This window comes from Epinephelus fuscoguttatus, linkage group LG10 (genome assembly GCF_011397635.1).
Source record: "Epinephelus fuscoguttatus linkage group LG10, E.fuscoguttatus.final_Chr_v1".
Classification (NCBI taxonomy): domain Eukaryota; kingdom Metazoa; phylum Chordata; class Actinopteri; order Perciformes; family Serranidae; genus Epinephelus; species Epinephelus fuscoguttatus.
The window spans coordinates 33,444,442-33,460,393 of NC_064761.1; the positions used below are offsets into that span (position 1 = coordinate 33,444,442).

The 15,952-nt window shown below is 43.3% G+C and overlaps 1 protein-coding gene across 4 annotated transcripts in view; it reads right to left on the minus strand.

The window, feature by feature from the left end:
- Positions 1-15,952, minus strand: part of gatad2ab (GATA zinc finger domain containing 2Ab) — a 29,335-nt gene that overhangs the window by 7,802 nt on the left and 5,581 nt on the right. For all 4 annotated transcript variants that reach the window (XM_049587529.1, XM_049587532.1, XM_049587530.1 and 1 more), the window contains exon 2: positions 2,874-3,182. In XM_049587529.1, the coding sequence (XP_049443486.1) occupies positions 2,874-3,169 (296 nt within the window). In that variant the 5' untranslated portion in view covers positions 3,170-3,182. The remainder of the gene's footprint in view (positions 1-2,873; positions 3,183-15,952) is intronic.

The following is a 15,952-nucleotide window of genomic DNA, read 5'->3' on the forward strand; positions in this document are numbered from 1 at the left end:
TTTTGTTTTTTATAGGAGGAAAAGGCTTAAAGCCTTTGATAAAATGTTAAGTGGTGTTTCCTGAGGACTAAGGAGAACAAAGGCGACTCGTGGTGAGCTAGATATGCATCAATCTTGAGAGGGGTGGAGATTAGAAGTACAGGGTGGTTGTAATTTTACAGCGCGTGGACCATGGCGGAAGAATAAATCTGCCTCCATCACAGTGGGGATCCTGTCAGGTCCTGTGGGTTGGTGCGTAAGAAAATAGAAGTCGGGGTGGTAAGGAGAACTGGCGGAGGATGAGGTAAGTTAGGGAGTGTGATATATGACAGCATTTAAAAGGTAGAGGTTTGGGTCATGATGTGACGTTATACATGCAGACACACAGTTAAAGTGATATATTTATTCCAACGCTTTCGAGCGAGGCTTCAGGGCTTCAAGCTTAGGCCCAGTTTTACCATCCAGACAGGGCCTCACCCCTCCCCTACCTCCGTGGTGAGGCCTGTGGCCTAGCCCGATCGGCACAGCCTGGGCCTCAGCTCTCCCCTCCCTCCCAGCTGCCGACACTAGAGTCACAAGCTGAGCAGAGCGGAGGTCCGCCGGAGACACTGGAGAGGGTGACAGTGAGGGGGAGGGGAATACATGGCCAGGAGCCAACCTATTGTGTACACTCTCTCTCTCACTCAGTCACTCACTCAGTCACTACTTCACACACCCCTCCCCCATCCTTACTTACTTGTTCATCTTTTATACTCCAACTCACTGACTCAGTTCTTCACACTTTTTTCTTCCTTTTGCACGCTCCTGTCCTCAGACACGTTTCTCTGCTACCCTCTCCTTCCCCACAACAGCTGTCTACCAGCTCCCCTCAACAGACAATGCATGCTCAGTTCAACGAGGTCAACTCTTTGACAGTAACAATGTTGTTTATACTTGACATTATGTGGTGAGAATTTCAGGAGACCAAGCAAACAACAAACATTTACTGTCACGTTACCTTGCCCAGCTGCTACGAACACAATTGAACCCTGTTAATACCTCACATTGCTACATCCTGATAAGCACTTCCTTGATATGTTTCATTCAAATTTAGAAAGATGTCTCAACACCCTGACACTTTCAGTAATGCTATTCTGAGGGATTACACAGTCTAAAGCACAGCTGAAGATTCAACAGGCAGTGGTTTTCCTCCCTAGCTCTGTTTACATTCCTTACATACGATATGATAAACTGTCAGACATTAGTAGCATCATAGAGGAATCAAGAGCTTCATCATCTTTCACAAGCGAAACCCCGATGGCGACCCGATGCCTTGACTGACTTGGCCTCTGTCTAAAATGACACGGGCTAGCTTGTGATGGTTGCTACCACTCTATTGAGAACAGCTTACACAAGCATCACAACACACAGCAGCTTGGTTATGTAACCTCCAGTATTTCTGCATGCCTCGGCTTCCCCAATCATGGCTTCCCAATGACCCCATATAGGATTGCTGAATCAGTCATTATTAGGTGCAGTGGGACTCTCTGATTAAAATGCAATGCAAAACTAGATGTGCCATTTCAAGCTACATCAGCCTCTTTATGTAAATGAAAGAGCTGCGCTATAAATAGGCAACAGGCCTGGAAAAGATGTGTTCAAATATGCTGTTAAAATATCTACAAAGCATGAAAAATACATACAGAACTACATCTCAAATGTGAACTGATTCAAGACATGTTCAGATCAGTTGCTGTTTCATTTCCAGCATGTATGCAATGTAGTTGACCTACACAGACCAAGTCTCCTGCACACAACACTAGGATAATCACCTTGCAGTGAGTAAGCATGCAAACACATGCCGAGGGTTAAACAGGGGCCAAAGGTGACACCACAAACAGGGCCAACACACTTTGAGCTGAATCACCTCTCTGTTCCACTTAGACTGCCATCACATCAGAGTGTGTATCTATCGCTCTACCAAACATGTCACATGACATCAGGCATTTCTCTGTGTGGTCATGTGACACACCCACCACCCCTCCTGGCCCCTCCTTCCTCTAACTGCTCCTTCCAATGTGGAAACCATGGCAACGGCCAGTTGGAACCAGTTTGTGACACGTAGCCTTCATTTTGTGTGAAGTGTGAGGCAGAGTTCAGGTGCTGCTGTGGGAGAAAATGGAGCCCAGGCCTCAGGAGCCTCAAACTTTTTCAAAATGGGGGCAGGCTGCCGACAACCACACGGCGACTTCCTGTATGGCTCCTGTCAGACCACTCGCTAGTGCAAAGTTAGAGAGAAACCCGAAACTCCAATTGACACATCTCTAAGCACAACCATGCACTGTACATGTGAGGGTGAAATCCAAGGCCTAGAGTGTATAAATAATCCGACAGAAGTTCTCAAACAAACTCATACACAAAAATGCAGCTTGCGTGAAGTACTGCTCGCCATTCACATCCGTTCCCTTTAACACATATGATGATCCACCATCAGCTCAGCATAGCCAAAAAAAAAAAAAAAACACAGCAGCAGCAATCTACTCTTTGCATCTTATACCCACACAGATATAAACTAGCTAGTAAGGAGATTATGGTGCATTTTGTCCAGCTGGGAATACTTACAAAGGGTTTATTGTGGACAAAGTTGGCTGACTGTGCAGTACTGAGGCCCAGTGTACAGGAATAGATGTAACTGTTTAAGGTAAAGTGTTTACAGCATTCCTTTCAGCATTGTTCACAGACTAATGACTTTGACAGTATCGTGTAAACCGAACAACAATTATGTTCCTTATGACCAACAAGCTCCTTCCCCCCTAAGCAAGAACGCTGTGAAGCAATAATATTACTAATTAATATTACATCATGAAAACAGCCCATGACTCAGTCAAACCCAATGATCTTTCCCCTTGTCTCACCTTTTGGATGTGCTCATGTCAACAGGCTCGTCTCCAGTCTGCACCTCCACCTTGATAGTTGCCTTCACTTCCCCAGATTTCAGGATGCTGGCTGCTACCTTTGCAGCCTGCTCACTCCTCAGCCTGACGCCCTCGCCTCCAGATCCCACCATGGCCAGGGGACCTCCAGTTGCATCACCTTTCTCCAGCTTGACACGTTTACTGTCCAAGTCCTCCAGGGGCTCGGCAAGAGGTGCATGGTCCCTCTCCAGAGCCCGCTTCTGGCTGCGCGTTTGACGCACTGCCTCCTCTGACATGGCTGCTCTCACCCTGGAGAGAGATGACAGAAATGGTTACAAACTGTAAACACGTTCACAAAACAAAAAACAAACATGGATTCAAATTAGACAGCAGGGCACAGGTTTGGACAATAGATAAATTAAGGTGCGCGGTTACTGTAGGATAACACAGCATCATTATAGTAGAAGTTTTGCTTAGATGAGCAAAAAGTGCTGGTTTCATTGAAGCAACTCTTAAACTGTGTAGTACTACTCTCTGCTTTACACCCAGGCCACACTTCTAAACCTCTACCTGTGCATGACAGCGATGCTGGTTAACTGCTGTGGCTCACATGTGTGGTGTCCACATAGACAGCAGCACTGCCTACCAGTCCAATCTTTCCACACCAAGTCTGCCTTTGATAATGGCTATTAGTAAGAGAACATTATATTTCATTTCATTAATTAAAAGCTGGTACTCCACTAATTTCCACTGCATTTTCCATAACATGGTCCTGCAAATATTTACAACATATTATACAATAACTGGATTCAGTCCACAGAATCGGTGGAGGGCTTTTAATCTGAAACAGAATCAGAAAGTGTTGAGCTTTTTCATGTCTGTGACATATTGTACAGATACAGACACTGAAACTGCAGTGAAAGGTGTGATGTTAGTAATATGATGTCACTATGACATTTAAATATTGCTTAGAACGGCATGCATTTCGCAGAATACAAAGCCAATACACCGAATATCTAGACGAGCCACAGCCGAGCCACGCTGCGCATGTGGGCAGAAATGAAAAGCAAAAGGTCCCGTGACTCATGCTGTGCTCAGGTAGCCAGTGTGGCCCGGGCGTTACACTACTGTGCAGGTTCCTATGAGTTATATGTGTCACATCCCCCCAATGTGTCTGCATTGAAGTAAACAATAAGGAGCATCCACTACAGAGGATAGACAAAGTTATAACTGCCTCAATTTAATTCAAAATTGAGACAATAAAACTGGATGAAAGCACTGCCAGGTGCCAGATCAGTCCCCCCTATTGCATGTAAATGTCAGTGTCTTTTCATTTTGGGGAACTTTTAATCACATTTAAGTCCATGCATTATATATAATATGAATAATATAATATGAAGTAGCAACAATGCAACAGTACAAAATGAAAATAAAGCTGTCCTGGCTGGTGAGTCAATGTACTGCATGTAATCTAAGGTTGCTGTGGCAAATAATCCCCCTTCAACATATTGATTATACACTTTGTTGTAAGGTCATGCACATGAGCATGTGCAATGTTTGATTTAGTTGATATTTCCAGCTGTAAAAAGGGACAATCCTGAGGTGTACTGGCGTCTCATCTACCACTGCCAGTGCCCCAGATGCTGACCCAAATCTCACTCAGTACAGTAACAGCAGAGGATAGAGAGACCCACTTAGATTTCAGGGAAAAACCTATTACACAGCAGAAAAACAGCAGAGAAAAACACTGTACATACACAAACCAATGTAGGCCATCCAGTCATTATGGGGCAGGCAGACTCTCTTCAATAAACAGTTTAAAAGTTGTTATGAAAACGTGTTGCTTATAAGCATTTCGCACAAGGATGAGTGCATGTCTATTGCAAAAAATTCTGATACGATTGCCCAATTGATGATCTGGTCTGAAACCATTTGCACACATACACATACACCATGTTGTATATCAGATTCAGAGAGCTGACTCAAGGTCTTCCTGGTCCAACGTGACGTCATCACAGCTCCACATGACCTTATCCCAAGATTCCATGGAAGACAAAAAGCGCTTCCCTCAAAACCGGTTCAAACTGGTCCAGGATTGAGAGAAGGCGCAGGTTTAACCCCTGGAGAGGCAGAGTGGCAGAAGGGAGGGAAGAAGACGGGGAGGCCACAGGCACATCCCACACTGACAGAGGAGGAGGAGGAGGAGGAGGAGGAGGAGGAGGAGGAGGAGGAGGAGAAAATGACGTTGTCCTCGGACATTCCAAAATGTGTCTACGAGTCAACAGGGGGGCGGACACATCATTGACATGACTAACTTCTGTGGAAGTCAAGTCAACAGCTGCTGACGGGCATAAAAATCCTGACATCCAAAACCCACCTTTCATGATATTTGATACTCTTAAAAATATCTTAAATGTTTTCTCTGCCATCTTCTCAGGCTTCAAAGATTAAGGCAAGCAAAGGTCATAATTCACCATAAGAATCTAATGTATACAAAACCTCCCACTATGAGCCTGTCGTCTGTAAAGCAAAGCGTTGAGAAAACTGCAAGATAAGGTGGGGAAATGAAACTGCTTTTCAGCAACTTCGACAAATCGCTGTCTGCAGTGAGGCTGCAGTTTGTTCCTACAATTCACATCTGTGAATTCAGCCAAGTTTTATTTTTACTGGAGATAAGACACAGGCATCCTTGACACTTTGCAAGATGTTGAGCTAAGAGATGCAAGCAGTAACAACACCAACCAATACAGCCAAAAAAGTACCTACACAGCTAAAACATTCAGGTCTGTGTTTGTATAAGAGTGCACGGAGCCTAAAATGGACCCTGCTCTGGTACACAGCAAGGACAGATGTGCCCTGCTGTACCATCCCTGGACACAAAGGCTATCTATCTGCCAGAGATGACAGCTTGTGTGTGGGTGGGTATGTGTGCATACCCATATACCACACACAATGCTTCAGAAACCACACTTTACTGTGTAAAATTGTAGAACTAGTGGCAGCACATTGCTCTGGCTGTAATGACGTGGTGGCGAAGCGTGTCAGATACAAAATGACTGTAACCCTTTGGGACGATACAGGAGGATCAGATCTGCACGTTACTACGACGACCGTGGTTGCTAGTTTCAGGTCTAGGGACATGTGGATACCTTTGACCCAGAGAGATGGAAAGCATCATGGATCCTGTGATTCATATGCTGGATGCACTGCTGCTAAGCAAACAAATCAAGTTGTTGGCCATGCATATGTTGTGATTATGACTCTTAAATATGCACTCAAACCTGCTGGGATGTGCGTAGTACTTCACATTGTTGGATCGCTATCCATTTTACTAAGCCTTCAGTGAAGGACTACCAATCAGCCCATTTTCTATCCAGCGCCTTGGTTTCTATACGAGCCCTGAGGCCTTTTGTGTGATGTGTCATTCACAACCTCCAGGTTATAGGAGACTCACACTAAGAGCTATCGAACACGTGAAGGAGACAAAGAAACTGTAGGAGATTCATCTAGAGAAAGCCTGGCCGTCAAACACAAGAGTCTATCGATGCCATTCACAGTGACACCCGAGAGGACTGGAGGGCAGAAAAAACATGGCATCAGTACCAGGAGCTGAGATAGTGTTGCACTGAGACACTGCTCAGAGTATTGCTGATGACAGGAGACGAAGACAAAAAGGACAAAAAGGCATTTAACAAACGTGAATGAGCCAAAATTAAAACTTAGAGTCATGTTCAATTGCTGGATGCCTGGTTCTGAAAACCAGTATGAGTTTAAACAGAACATCTCTGAGAGTATATATTTTTACGCAGCATCCTTTGCTTTAACTTGAGTAAACCAGTTTTGTTTGAAACAGGACATCAGGAGTTTTGTATTTTATGGCCAGGCAATCAACTGAGAAAAGATCCTGAATCAATCAGTGCTAGCAGCATTCCTGCCAGTTTCAATGCTCCCACAGCTCCATCCATCCAGCGTGTAAAACCAAATGAAACTGACACTACAATCTCACAAACGAGCCTGACTTGTCCATCAGCGGGTCCATCGGGAGATGCTTGGAGGAAACTGGTACCCCAAACCTCACTGCCTGGGAATCAGCAACCGAGAGGAGCTGCTCTGCCTGTTAGTGTCTACAACAGTTTATCAAAACACCACTGCAGTTGGGCTCGGACTACAGGAATTTAAGAAACACTGACTGATTTTGAAATTAGGTTCATAGATATCTGCTCCTGAAATAAGAAGATGGGATACATTTTCTGTACATTTTGTAGGTTTTGAGTCACATTTTATCTGCATGGCATGCATCTTGTTTTTGGGAGGAAATTCAAGCACCATCAGTTCAAAGAAGTTGAACTTCTGTTGCCAAGAAGATGCACCACTACTACATCACAATATACATCTGCATTAGGGATGTCAGTTTCTGTTAATTTTGCTTTTGACAGCCCCACACCCATTAACAGTTAACTAATGGGTTAATTCTAAAGGATAACAAAACAAAATGATGTGAAATACAAGAGATTTTTACTTTTAGTTTGGCACTCTATTTGGTCAGTAAGCTTTAGCACCGCATTTCAAAGCGCTATCTATTTAGAGGTGGGGAAATTAGCCACATTAACATGCAGACACATAATGCCCACTGCCCACCCTCCGGTCTCCACAGGTTAGCTGAAGTTAGCCTGTGCCATTCTGCACGTCGCACCACCCAGGCTGGGTGAGAGCTAGCTAGTGGCATTGCCGCCGAAACATGGTAGCCATCCTCCAGTCTCCCATAGGGCTGTCACTTTTTCAAAAAAGTCAAGGCTGAACGAATTTACAATGACCCGAAATTCGTTCGAATAAATTCAAAGAAGAGTAAGACAGCTGCTTTTCACAAAGTCGACAAACAGCCTTATCTTTGTGCGTGACTTTGCCATCTATGGCGTAGAACCCAAAATACTTCCATACGCTGCTTCTCAGATGTTTTGGTGTCGTGATTGTCCGCTCAGGACGGCTTTACTCGCTATTGTCCCCCATTTTCGTAGCAAAACAACACATTAACATTATCTTTGTTTAGTGATAGGTCAGTAAGGCATGCAATAGGTCAACATGATAGTGAATTCTTGGAGCGCCCTCTGTTGGATCACAAGGCAAACTACATCAAATTGTCTGATGCACCTATAGACACTGCAGCCGACATTTCAAACAGGTAATTCCAATTGAACAGAAACTTTTCATCTCATGTCCGAACGAATGTCCTAAACTCGAATAAAAAGTGACAGCCCTAGTCTCCCCCTATGTAGCTCTGCTAAAATTGAGCCACTTACTCACCGGGGTGACCTAGGGGAGACTGAAAGGTGGACATAATATTCCCATAACAACGCCATTGGGTGCGGACAGCATTACTAGCTATAATTGCCAAATGAGCGGTGCCGCCAGCTAGCTCCCACCAGACCCAGTTGGTGCTCAGTACAGTAAAATGAAAGATAACAAATTAACCTACAGAATGACATGTATAAACAGTCAAAAAATATTCTTGCTGGTTAACCAATTAACCAAATAACCAATGGTTAACCAATGACATCCCTAATCTGCATAATGTTAGTGACATGTTGAACTAATACCCTTTACATTGTACCGTTTATGGCATGCTAATGTGATGATCAAACCTCGTGCAGATACATTAGTTTGACGCACAAATGCATTAACTGCAGCAGCCACGAAAATGGCGAGAGGCTGAGAAAGAGCCCAGGAAAAGGCAGCCAGTGATTAGTGATCTGTGTCTGTTCCTCTCAGGGGACTCTAGAGGAGAAGTGGATGCATGTCCCTCTCATTTCCCTCAGAATAATAGGGCCTAAGGGCAGAGCACATCTTAGATCAAAACAAAGGACGAGGGAGTTAGGGGCTGCACGTGAGAGAAGACATTTCTACTGCTCGTTCACATTAATTAAAAACAACGATATGAATAAAGAGGTCTGTACCAAGCTATCTGATTTCTACAGAGTAACTGCATCAAAGCAAGCTGGCTCAAATCAATACATTTCATAAATATGCATTTCTGTGTATATGCTCACATTAGTCTTCTTGTCTATAAAATAAGGTGTGTGCAGAAAATCTCCCATCCCTGTGTGTGGTGCGGCAAGATAAGATGCACTTCCCTGAAAGCAAATGGAAATCTTGTGACCTAGACTGACACTACAGGTTTTATACTCTGTCCCTCTCCTATTGTGTCCAGTAGTTCATAGAGAGCAGATCAATGGCAAAAGCTCATCCCCTCAGGTAGCGTGCTAGCCTCTCATCTCCAGCACTGTAATGATCTGCCCACTGGGACTGGACCCAGCCAGCCAACACATTAACAGCCATTTTAAAAAGACTGAGGCTTTTCAACTGTGTCCTTAGGGTTCAACGCGAGGAGAAACAACAATTATACTGTCCAATAAAAGCAATACAAGTATGGATTATTACTGCCCAATAAAAGACAGCAGAGCGACAACTCTTTTCTTGTGTGGCTAAGGGGCCCTGGCCCTTGTAATATTGAATTAATCGCTCAACCCACCACTTTTCTTACCAGCAAGATGTGACAAGGCGATGACTGTCTTAAATTCAAAGTGATTATTTACTTCTCACCATCATAACGGTTACTCACACTGCTTTATTCACGTCTTAGACTGCTTATAAAATGTGTTTTTGAATACAAAATCATTTCAGGCTATCAAAGAGTAGCAATATTCTCCTTTGGGATATCATCTTAATTGAAAAAAAAAAATATCACACTACCTATGCTAATCTGTGCTCACCAAGCTAGGAGTGGGGGCAGGGACCCAGCTGAGGTGGTGCCATGGTTGGGGGAGGGAGAAGGGTGCAGAGCGCATGTGGTTAGCTGAGCCATAATCTAACTGTACCCAAGTGAAAAATACTCTTCCTTGTCTTCTCTCTCTCTCTCTCTCTCTCTCTCTCTCTCTCTCACTTGCTCACTCTTCGTCCTTCCCTCTACCCCTCCCTGCGTCACACACTCTCCTCCTCCTCCTCCTCCTCCTCCTCCTCCTCCTCAGTTGTTCTGTTGTAGGCTCGGCCAGCCCAGAGTGTGTGTATGTGTGCCCCTACTGGTTGTGTCCCGAACGCCAAGGGTTAAGCCCCTGCCATTTTAACGCCACTGACAGATCAGACCATTAGGGTGTTACCTAACAAAATGGAAGCCTTTAACCCTGAATCTGCCAGGCTGCCTGTGTGTGTGTGTGTGTGTGCGTGTGTTCATGTGTGTGTGAGAGTGAGTGAGTGAGAGCCCGAGCCTCGCAGAGTGTATGTATGTGTGCGCATGTCTCCACCTGGATTCTCCCTCAGCAACGTGACAACGACAACAGCAGTTAAGTCCAGGAAGTGCAAACCAGACTTTTGTACATCAGCACACAACAATGCACGACCATATAGCCACATTAGATCGGTTGTTTTTAAAACCCAGAGACACACCGATGCACTTGTTAATGTATCTCCATGACATAGAGAACTAAGATACCAATAAAAAGCACACATCATTCACACATCCTCCGGGATTTTGGCTAGCATGCACGGACATACATGTGCAATGTATAAAAGCCTTCTATAGTATCATGAGTAATTGATTCACACCGTTAACAGACCATAATTTACTGACCATCAAATGACTTCAGGAATGTCTGGATTATGAGCTTTTAAGCACCTTAACATGTCAAGTCAACCGCCTCAAGTCGTTCTCTCAAGCCTCAAATCACTGGCTACATTTTCGACCACAAATGTTTACTAGCTATAATAAAAAGGAATAGCTAAATGTTTTCAAAAACCATAGACAGGGATAATCTCCAATTTCAGCCAAATTGCTTCCAAATGGTTCCTCCATAATCCTGTAAAACCAGAAGCTCATACCCACATACAGACTGGAGGGCCAGGACACACGCAGACTGCTATCAGATTACATTTCTCAGAAATGGATGGTAGCAGGAAGTGACCAGAGTCGGGGGGGGGAAAAAATAAGAGCTTAAAGGGTGCAAAGAAGTACAGTGTTCCAGACAAGACAAGCACTTCATCGGTGAACATTGCAGAAGAACACAACCGGGTAAAAGTAGGTCAGTTGCCACATATTTTTGAATTAAGTTGGCAATCATAAGTTTCAGCAGATCCTCATCAGTAGGGGTTAATCTAGGTTAGGCTGCAGAGGGTGAAACATTTGGTGTAGAGGAGACATCCAAAAAACATCAGACATAAAAAACAATCAACATTAATTTCAGATGTACAGACTAGCTGCAAATGACATGATATGAATGGTATAATAAATATAAAATATCTTAACGGCATGTGCACTCGACAAAATCCTCAACACAACAACACATTAATGCAGAAAAACTCGCCATGCAGCATTGTCAATTTCCTTTTGTCAACTAAGCATTTTTCCAAGAAGAATGAAAATGAGAAAGTGTATAAGATCCAATGAGTGACTAGGGAAGTTGGATGATGTGCTGCAACTTGCTGAGCCTGTTTAGGCAATTGGTAAAGATGAAAGAAAAGTTAAACAACTGTGAACAAAACTGTCTACAGATGTGATCATGGGGTTTTACCCTCTGAAGTTCTGCATCTACAGGCCAAGGAGTAGAGCAAACACTGCATTTAACTGAAGCTATCACCAGCTTATCTAGCAATTAAATGAATTAGATGCTAAAAATAGTTACAAATTCTGATTAAAGTCTAACTACGCAAAGACAGAGTGTGAAGTCAGCGTGATAAGTCAGTTGACAAGTATTAGTTTTTATGATAATCAATGTCATAATCAATAATCATTTACAAATTAGCAAGCCTTCCTGTTCAGCGTGATGACCGGCATGAACATTTAAGCATTTGTTTGCACCTGTTTAAAGTATGACTGTTGGCCTACACCTACTGGAGGTTACTCACATTCATTAAAGAAATTATAACGTTATAAAACAAGGATTAAAATAGATTATCTGGCACAAATTAAACCTTTTTTCAATTGCCAAATCCAGCATCCCCATTGGGTGTGGCTGGTAGGTGTTGTTTGTTGCGCTTGTTATCGCATGCAATGGTGATGTCATGTCTGGTAATTATACCTCGACGCTTTTTAATTACCAATTGGACTGTGCCTTAAGCCCCTACAATCAAAAAGCTGTAAAGTTCCCCAAATTGCCTCCAAAAATTTGGTCTGATCCTTTGTCTTGTTTAATTATGCTGTGAAAAGCCTTGGCAATGTTTACAGGTGGGAAGACCATTAAATAAAGTACAAAATGTGAGGTGAGGCTAAGTACTTTGATATGTGGAGACACTCATTATCTTGGTTGTGACCTGACAGTGTTTATATCCAGTTTTAGCTTAAGAGATACACTTTGCATTCAAACCTGTGAAATACAAAGTGGTATCCGAACATGAATGTAGCCTGGTGAGTGCATCTGTTTTATCATCCCTAACATTTGTTTCCCATTTTCAATCTAACATGCATGCGCTCATAAACCAAAGGTTTCATTTTTATACGACACTCCACCCAAAGTCTGATCTTTCAAGTATCAAACATCCACCCCCTGCCGACTTGAAAGTGGATGTGTTGTTTCCTCTTTAGTGAAGAGCAGCAGTCAGTCACAGGAATTCAGTCAGTCTTCATCGTGACAAGGGCTGTGACAGTTTGTGTGCTCGTGCCTGACTGTAACGGTACAGGGTTCACGGTTCGGCGCAAGCAGCCGCACACAGAATACACAGTATGTAGACTGATGCATGTAATATGGAACTTTAGTTCACAAGCGCGAGTTTGCATGCAAATTTTAAGATGTACACCATTAGCAACATGTACTGAGGTTAGCATAACAAGCTGATTTGCATGTGAGTCAATCACACTGGCAAGCAAAGATTAGAAATCAGAAATCAGATAAAAAGCTTGAGCTGACAGACTTCTTGTCTTTGCTGCTTTCAAGACGCCACAAAAAAGACGAGATAAAACAATCACAAAAGCAGCCGCTAATTAAATTTGCATATAGCCAAGATGGAACTAACACCCTTTATTATTCTATTTATTTTGTTTTGTAAGTTTAATAGCCTGAGAGAAGCTTTTCAGTTTATAGCCAACTGTGACCTCTTGTTGTTTGGCAAAGTGTTTGTTCACTGTTTGTACAGTGTAAAGGACATTTCAGATACAATTTGAGCTTCACTCGCCGCTGGGTTCAGCCATTGACCATATAAAATAATGGACGTATCTACCGTGACATAACCCATTGGTTTGTGGACTCCTGTTTTGAAGCCACCAGTTCGGTATTTGACCACCATCTTGTTTTTTGGAGTGACAATTAACCATATTTGGAAACAAGGAGTGAGGGGTGGATCTGACTCAGAAGCCAAGGACACTATTGGCAGACAGCTTATCATTCAAAGCAACCCACCCTTAATTATGCATAACTCTAAGCCTTGATAAAATGTCAATGAGTGAGTTATAAAAAAATAAAACCTCCATACAGTTGTCATGAATGTTGAAATTTGCAATAGAGACCAAGACCATTTTTTGGATCCGGCTGTACACATGTTTATTTCTGCTGTAAAGCTGGGCGTCTATGGGGATTGACTCACTTCTGGAGCCAGGCTCAGGGGCCGTTTACATGACAACGATTTCAGTAAAAACGGAAAAGCCTGTCCTTTGCGTTTTAAAAAACTTCTGCGTTTATATGACGACGTTATTGAAACGATCCCCGTTCACACGGAGCCGCAAAATCTACTGGAAACGCTGTAGTATGCACGCCTGGCCAATAGGTAGCAGTGTAAATTTGCAAAGGAACACCATGGCATGACGCCATGCGCCTGCGCTGAAGCGCCTTCCTCTCCAACGCCATGATTACAAACCAAAACAAAGAAGACACAATGGCGAAAGCATGCACAGATAACTTTGTCTGGATGGACGACGAGGTGGAGGTGCTACAGTAACAGATCTAAACTTCACTTCAAATCCACAGGGTGAGCAGCACAAACAGAGCTCAGCATTGTTGTGACAGTCGGCATGCCTAGTGACTGGAACCGTAATGCGCATGTGTTAAAAGTCCGTCTTCAGAGGAACTGCATATTGCACGTTTACATGACAACGGAGACGCTGTCGTTTCCAAAACATTGCACTCTGGAACCTGTTTTCAAATCGTTGTGTTTTCAGGCACCCAAAACGCCGCTGTCGTGTAAACGATCGGCCAAAACGTTTACCATTTTCAGTTGAAATCATTGTCAAATAAACGGGGCCTTAAACCGTTGAAAGAACAGCAGTTTTTGGCACTTCCATGCTGCCTCATCTTTCAGCCTCGGAGGTTGCTGCTTGGGTTCAGTGCACACAGCACATCACCAAAGTTCAGCCTAATGCTGAATACATGCTATGCTGATGGCAGCAAAAAAAACATCATGGCATAGTGCACACCATCGAAAATAATGGGTTTCAGAGCGTGGTGGCGTTGCTGTTATGTTGTGTCTGAAAAGGCCATGATACAGCAATATGACTTTATCTTGCTGCAACACTTGCACTACCGTCTGTTCAAAATAAATGCGAAGAAACGTCCTTGTGCATTTGCTTCTTGTTTTTTTTTTTCTCCTGCTGTATCAAACTCACACTGATCTGATTTCAAACTCAAACTGAAAGGTGACTTCTATATACCCTCCTAAGCCATTGGACTGCCCTTCCATTTGCTCAGCAATTTCAAAAGATTTAAAGCTGCATGATGCTGTAGGTTGCGAAGGGTGTTGCGCTGAGCACGTCATTCACATACTCTGCTCCAGCTGGACAGTTGCGTCCTGACGTGGCCACCAAGTACAGAAAAGGTTTCTTTTTTTTAACAACGTATTCACTGTTTAAACTGTTTAATACAACAATGGCACTCTAACTGACAAGCCCAATTAGCATTGCGGTCCAGTATCAGTGCTGGAAGTGATCTCATGTAGCAAACAACTCTGTGCTTCTGTTTCTGCGGGCATTAAAACAAGACTGATTTGGCTCTCGCCTGGTTGTCGTTCACATTGCATCAGTTTGCATTGAGTTGTGCCTTTCTCAACTGACCCCCGTAGTGCCGCTGGTTGCTTTTGGAGTCCGTGTAGCTTTCCAGGCAGCACCAGGCTGTAGCACCAGGACCCACTCACAATAAATTGAAACCTATCGCTTTCCCAAGCTTTTGACTCAGTATGAGCTAAACATATCACTACTGCCTGTGATTATTGTCCTCCTCAAAGCTATGGGGCAGAAGAACAAAGGATTGTGTCACAGGAGTGATTTAAGAAGTTTATTTGGAAACTTTAAAAACATTTATGCCATCATCACCATCATTGGAATCCACTCTAACTGAAAGTAAAGGCTGCTGTTCTCTATCAAGGAAGCATCTACACACTTTCTACAGTAACCTTTAAGGTCACAAGTATCACTTAAAGTCCCAAAACCTTCACTCACTTTATCTACTTTAATACAACAAAAATAATAATTGAATGTCCAGGGTATTTGGGTGACTCCAGCTGGTCTAAAATATGAAGGCCAAAATTTAATTCTGGAGTCATTATGGTGATAAAATTAAAAAAATGATTTGTAACCCAAGTCAAATTCCTCCGAAGGCTACATGATATTAGCCTGATAATGGACTCGTCCAACAGATTTGGGGCAGTGGGAATGACAGCAAGCTTCAGGAATGATAATCAGGTCATCTTTTTCCAATGCAGAGTGGTGGAAGACAATCAATGCAGTGTGTGGACTACCATTTCAGGGCTATTTTTACCATTGGTCATCTAGCGTGACACCTAAATTTCACCTGATTCTTAATGCTTTTCCTATGATTTTACAAACATGTTCTATGTCTACTACTGTACGCTTTTTGCTCACAAGAAAGAAATAGATATCTTTACTAATTATAAATTGGGTAAGTGACCAGTGGGCTCACACTTCCCATATCAGTGTAGTTAACCCTTGTTTTGATGACTTTTAGACCAGCCAAGACAGTGCACTGATACATGTTCACACAATCCACACAAACCAGCCATGTGGCAGGGAGTCAGGCAGGGACGTTTGTCCCCTCTTGGACACATGCCTTGATGCTGCATGTATCCAAGTGGCCAGTCTGCCTGTTTGCTGC